The following is a 6573-nucleotide window of genomic DNA, read 5'->3' as shown; positions in this document are numbered from 1 at the left end:
AACACACATGCCCCCCCCCCCCAAGCTCAGTCTAGAGGGCACTGTAATTGGTCTTGTCCTGTTTGACTATTCATTTATACTCTTCTGTTATAAAGCTACATTTATAGTTACATAATCATAGTCTTCCAAGACTTTTTATCTCTGCTTTCATGTTTACTAGTTAACAGAAACATCCTTCTAGATTCTTCCACTCATTATGCTGTTTGTCCATTTACTGTTAGTTTTACTTTTGACATGTGTTTTCCCTGTGATATCTGTTGTATGTTGCCATAGTATCTTTTTCATACTCTTTACCTATTGTAGGCAGGCACTGATTTTTTTTTTTTTTTTTTAAACAGTTGCTTCAAATTATGATTTGGAGCATGTCCCCTGGAATAAAAAAAATGCAATGTAATTTGTGCCAATAAAATTGAGAATGGGCAAAATGATGCATAAACTAGATGAGCATTGTCTGTTTTAGTAAGTAAGGGTTGTTTTTTTTTTTTAATGTCTAATTTTAAATTCCTCCATTTTGGGGGTTACAAGCCAAAACCAGTTTTATGAACTCCCTCTGCTGGTCTGATTAATAAATGTCATTTGGAGAGCTCTGCTCATTGCTGATGCAAGAAATGATGTGTGCAGATGGATATAAATGCTAAGAACTCTTTCTAGCTCCATCTGTTTTCGCACAGAAAACAATCAGTGTCAAAAATGGACAAAAATTAGTAAGGAGAGATTTTTTTAAATCCATCTTTGCTTAAAAAATACTTTGACACGAGTGTCTCCTTAGGACAAGGCAGACAAGGTTCTTTGGGTGAATCTGATATCTTTTAATAGACCAACTTAAATAGTTGGGAAAAAATTTAAGCTTTCGGGTTTAAGAAAAAAACGTTTGTCAGACTGAAAATAATTCTAGTTGTCAGGGACTCAACTGAGCCAGGAGTTTGTAGTTGTAATTGCTGTTACAAAACTAAGTTGCTTATTCCTCGTCACTCACTGTCCCTATCTTTCTCTTCTTGCATTCTGTTGCTTCACTAACCAACTCCTGCTGATTGGCTAACTACTGCTTCAGCTGACTTTGCCTTTCTCCAATCAAGATGGGTGCCTTGGGGATGAGGCTCCCTGTTCTCCCTTCTCCCCTTCTCCCAGCTACAAGCTGTCTCCCTCTGGTTCCACTCTACCCAACGTCAGCCTTGGGGCAATCGGCTCAGGGCTCAACCCCCAAAACTTCGCTGCTAGACAAGTAAGGAGGCCACCTGCTAAGACTAAATTACTATATTACTAAATGGCTGCAATTTAGGCTTAATCAGAGTCAGCTGATTTCTTGCATTTTTTTTCTGACAAGATGTATTGATCACTGAATAAACAGAAAATGTTTCAGATACTTTAACCCATCAAAGATCCATCCTCCTGGTTGTTGTCTATATGTATTTTATTTGTTTTGTTGGCCCTTTACTTCCTTCAATAGTGTGACAAGCTGATGGATTTAGTTTCAAAAAGGCATTTTTTGCCATTCAGTAGAAACAATGCAACAAGTATTTATTAGAGTATTTTAGGTATGATAATCTAGCCCTTTAAAAAAAATTCTTATCAGGCACAGTTGGTTTAAACTTAATTTGCTTTTGAACTTTTTTTGTCCAGATTCCACACTATAATTTCTACATTAAAATATGTTTAAAAAACTAACTTAATTTGGAAATCTCCATGGAAATAATGTTATATGCTTGTTGTACACAGATACTATAAAATAATTGTAGGTGGGTATGACAGTATCTCCAGCAAAATAATTTGGATTATTGTGATAGAATGGTTTACAGAAGTGTTTAAAGTAGAAGGAGCATCAAAACTATTTTAATGGTCCAAGCTTACAAGGCCTATACACTCAACTTTCTGGCATTTCTCTGTTTTGTTGGTTGGTCTGTCTGTCTAACACAGAGACAGGCAATGTCCAGCCCACAAGCTGGATCCATCCAACAGTGGACTCCATTTCCCAGCAGCCCATGCCCACGTGGCTGGGGCCAGTGTCCATGGAGACCCCAGCAGCAGCCATGCTATGATAGTGTGGGACCGGGGTTTCCGTAGAGACTGGCCCCAGCAGCACTAGCAGGGCGCGTGGCAGGGTGGGGAGCTGCTCCGGGGCTGAGCTGGGATCTTGTGATGACAGCGTGTTCTGGAGCCAGGGCAGAGCCATGATCTGCCTACACGCCCTTACCCTGAGCATGTGGGCTGCAGATCGCTGCTCTGCCTTGTCCCTGGACCACACCGTCACTGCCGCAAGATCTCAGCCCAGCCCTGGAGTGGCTCTCCAACTGCCAGCGCTGCTGGGGCTGGTCTCTGAAGAAACCCCTTATCCTGCGCTGTGGCTGCTGCTGGGGTCTCCATGGAAACTGGTCCCAGCCATGCAGACAGGGGCTGCTGGGAAATGGAGTTGGGCCACTGGCCAGATCCTCCATTTTGCCCACTCCTGTTCTAACACTAACTCTTAAGCGCAACATCAGATTGATGTGTCCACAGATGTTAAAGGCATTGTACAGAACTGTTCTGACTTTAGGAAAAATTAGACAGCTGAAAGGAAGAAAAATATGGGGCATGCACAGAGCCCCTACACAGCCTGAGTACAATGACAGTTTCAAGCACCTCAGCAATGGTCCATAGATAAAATGACTGGTTGATGGTTTCCCATTAACACTCAAGCATAACAGCACCTGTTTGCTCTGCCTTTTTACTAGTATGAGGCAAGATAAAGGTGTATCTTATAGACTGAGTCAGAGATGCATATATTTTTTGTGACCAGCAGCTCACTTCATCAGATGCTAAGATCTTACTAGTGGTTTGACAGGCAAGAGAAGAGGGAGTAAGGTGGGAAAGAGAGGCATAAAGGAATAGAGATATGCATAAAGCTGCTGGTATGGAGCAGGATTAGGGACCCTAATTCTGGAGGGTGGGAAAATTAGGGGCACATATGCCTCCTAGGGAGACTAGGGAAACCTGTTAGGGGGACAGAGGGGTACTTGGAGACCCTAGTGTGGAGGTGAAGCAGTAAGAGGAAGGAACCAGGGAAGACAGAAATCTAATTGAGTATCAATCTAATTAGGTGGACAGCAAAAGCTCTGCAGGTTAGATGAGCATTAGAAGCATTTGAATTGTGAGCAGATTCATGCTGAATATTCAACCAGCTCCTCTGTCAAACCTCCTATAACGCAAGGGCCAAGATTTATTGGGAAAGTACTGCATTAATGTTTGTGCATGAGAGTGTTTTTGAGCATGCTGTTTGTTTTCTGAGCTCCTGTTTTTCTACCTGTAAAATGAGAATAATAAAGCAAAGGAAATGTGGAGCAGGGGGTTGTATTTCAAAAACTTCATTCTACAGAGTCACACATGGGACAGACTGGTACTCATTAGGGACAGCTACCCCTCATGACAGAGGATTCAGAAGATACTCTCTTCTTAGTCGAATATTCCTGCAATTTTATTAGTATGTAGCAAATTGCAAAGAATTTGATTAGCCAGAGAGATTTATTTCATTTGCTGTTGTTTTAATTTTATAGGGTGGCAATCATGGTTTGTTTGGAAACAGCACAGCACAATCAAGGGGCATGCACACACCAGTGCAGCCACTAAATCCTTCCCCCAATATCCGGGCGCAAGTGCCTCCCCAGTTTCTTTCCCCCCAGGTAAGCAGTCAACACATGGTTTCTTGCAATATACGCTGCTTTTTTAGGGCTTTTTTTTACATACCTACTGGGTGTGGACGTGGTATATTTTATAAGTAGAACCCACAGACTTGCTCAAAATTTCTTCTAGTCTTCAAGGCTTTGCAAACTGATACCCTTCTTTCTTACCTTCCAAGGGAGATCTTTGTTGGTAGTTTGTTTGCTACCCATTTTTTTTCATCTTTACTGTAGGCTTGTAAGTCTTGAGTTCTTGCTGGCTCTTTTTACAAAGTGATTTAAAAATGGTATTTTATCACTATGAACTTGGAGCCTAGTGAACTTCTTTTATCTTTTACTATGAAAGGTTTTCTTTACTTTTCTTCCACCATGCATGTTATTTCCTTTCCAGCTTCCTAAACTAGACAGTTAACTTACAGTCCTGAGTTCTAGTCTCAGCCCCCCAGTGCATGTATTTTCTCTATTCTTCCTTGTTTGCATTGGCTCTGTAGCGGCTTTGGGCCACTTTTTTTTTTAATTCTATATTTTAGACACACTCAAGGATAAAGAAATGGAGATTCATATTCTTCCCCTGCCCTTGAAAATAGCTATTCATCCACATACGGGAAAATAAACTCTTTGTAACAGACAGTTATTTACTCCCACGCCACCACTGATTGCCTTTCCTTTCCATGTGTTACTTGTCAAAGTGCAGAGTTAGCAGCGTGCTGTCATGATTCTGTTTGGTTGCTGACACAGAAAATGCTTCTAGTTTAATGCTGTCTCCAAAATATATCTTTCTTCAGTGTGGGTAATGGTGTTTTGTGAATTAACTGGATTGTGCATTCTCACAAGCCAGAAAATAGTATTTGGGTATGCGCAAAGGTGAGCATGAATAAATCCAGTGGCTTTCCAAAAATACTATATAAACTTGGGAATAGGCCATACCTGCTCCCCTCCACAGATGCCTCCCTTTTCTCTTTCTGGTTCATTTTTTGTAGAGCGGTTTATTATGTGTTGTATCTTAATTGTTTTAATATGGTTTCTACGCAGGTTTCTGCTTCCATGCTGAAGCAGTTTCCTAACAGTGGCTTGAACCCCGGTCTGTTCAATATGGGTCCCCAGCTGTCTCCTCAACAAATTGCCATGCTAAGCCAGCTTCAGATTCCCCAGTTTCAACTAGTAAGTACTGTACTTTCTCACATATTTCACACCCCCAAATGTAATACTTGCCCTATTATTGGAAGGTGCCAAAAAAGAGGGAAAAAACTTAATTTTTGACTCCAGGTAAGGGGCTGGGGCTGGGACCACACACCTGATTGGAGCTGTGTGCCAGTGCTGAGACTGCATGGTGGGACTCCAGAGGCAGTGCACAGGGTCAGGTCTTGTGTGCTGGCTTGATATGGTACACATTTGGGGAGGGGTGGGGTTCCTTATGAGTCTAGAAATTTGGTGGTTGGGAAGGAAGCAGAGGCAATATTAGTTGCCATGGCTTCCACAGCCACAACAATTAATGCTGCCACTGCTCTACAGCCCACCTACCTCCCCGGCCAAATTTACAGGCCCATGGGGGAACCCTTTTCCTCACATATAATGCTCATCCCAATTTTCCTAAGCTGGTTTTGGGGGATGTGGTGGAGTATTATATATGAGAAAATATGGTAGCTGGTCACCTTATTGGGATAAGCCAAGTTTCTTACAACTCTGTCCCTATTTACAGACATTCCAAAGATAGCTTTCTCCCTTTAGGTTTGTTCCACGTCTAAGTCTTGTTCTGCTGATTTGCATTATTTGTGTACAAACACTAGTTGCTGCTTTGTACTGGAAAAGCACACTTGTTGGGGAGTGGTATAATCTAAACTGACATATATAGTTATTGTGAAGTTTGCACTTGTTGTAGTCCACTGGTAATGAATCGTAGCAACCCCTTCAGGGGGGAGCTGTTGCATGATGATATTTTAGTCATTTGTGGTTATGCTTGTATTTTTAATTACTTAGATATGGAGCTACTGGGAGTATGATTTCTAATTAGATAAGATATAGCAAGGAAAGCAGATCATGTTGCTCTAATAATTTCACCAGGATTTTATTTCCTTGTTAAAAGTGAAGAACCACAGTCATCTTCACTGAAAGCTGTGGATAAGGCTTTACAAGCGGTTAGTTTCATCAAGAATTTTTGCCTGAAAATGCTCTGTCTTCTCCACTTATTTTATAGGCATGTCAACTCCTCCTGCAGCAGCAGCAACAACAGCAACAGCAACAACAGCAGCTGTTACAGAGCCAGAGAAAGATTTCTCAAGCTGTGCGACAGCAGCAAGAGCAACAGGTATGACATTCTTGGTTCTGTCAAATATACAGGGCGCAAAGTGTGTGAGAATGTGTCAGGTCTGGCAGACTGTGCTAGAGCCTATATGGCATACTCTCTAGTCATTACTGAGGACTGTTAACTCCTTTTAAAGTGGTGTGTGCACATGCATTATTACTCTCCTCTTCTGAAGTAATTACTCCTACATGATTACGTAAGCTACTGATTTTTTTTTTTTTTGATAAGCATAGTTTCCCCTACATATTTCTTTCGTGTGCAGATTGCCCGTATGGTGAGTGCCCTCCAGCAGCAGCAACAGCAGCAGCAGAGGCAGCCTGGTATGAAGCAATCTCCATCCCATCCCGTTGGTCCTAAGCCGCATTTAGACAGCATAGTACCCAGTGCTCTGAATGTGGGTCTTTCAGATTTACAGACCAAAGGGCAAATACCTGGATACGGTTCTGGTAAGCACTGCCATGAGATGGGGTTCTTCATTGTACTGGTAGTAGTATTACTACTCTCTTAGCCAATTTGACCTTACTAAGTCCTTAAGTTGGACATCAGGAGGCGCTACTTCACGGTCAGGGCGGCTAGGGTCTGGAACCAGCTTCCAAGTGAGGTGGTGCAGGCTCCCACCCC

At 42.1% G+C, this 6573-nt stretch overlaps 1 protein-coding gene across 5 annotated transcripts in view; it reads left to right on the top strand.

Moving 5' to 3' along the window:
- Nucleotides 1-6573, top strand: part of TNRC6B (trinucleotide repeat containing 6B) — a 66484-nt gene that overhangs the window by 40942 nt on the left and 18969 nt on the right. For 3 of the 5 annotated variants that reach the window (XM_019515147.1, XM_019515145.1, XM_019515146.1), the window contains 5 exons: nucleotides 1052-1222; nucleotides 3528-3653; nucleotides 4683-4811; nucleotides 5845-5955; nucleotides 6215-6398. In XM_019515147.1, the coding sequence (XP_019370692.1) occupies nucleotides 1052-1222; nucleotides 3528-3653; nucleotides 4683-4811; nucleotides 5845-5955; nucleotides 6215-6398 (721 nt within the window). The remainder of the gene's footprint in view (nucleotides 1-1051; nucleotides 1223-3527; nucleotides 3654-4682; nucleotides 4812-5844; nucleotides 5956-6214; nucleotides 6399-6573) is intronic. The other 2 variants (XM_019515148.1, XM_019515149.1) reach the window with 1 other exon arrangement.

This window comes from Gavialis gangeticus, unplaced genomic scaffold (genome assembly GCF_001723915.1).
Source record: "Gavialis gangeticus isolate Ggan-Ray unplaced genomic scaffold, GavGan_comp1, whole genome shotgun sequence".
NCBI lineage: Eukaryota > Metazoa > Chordata > Crocodylia > Gavialidae > Gavialis > Gavialis gangeticus.
This window is presented reverse-complemented; position numbering and strand designations above follow the sequence as displayed.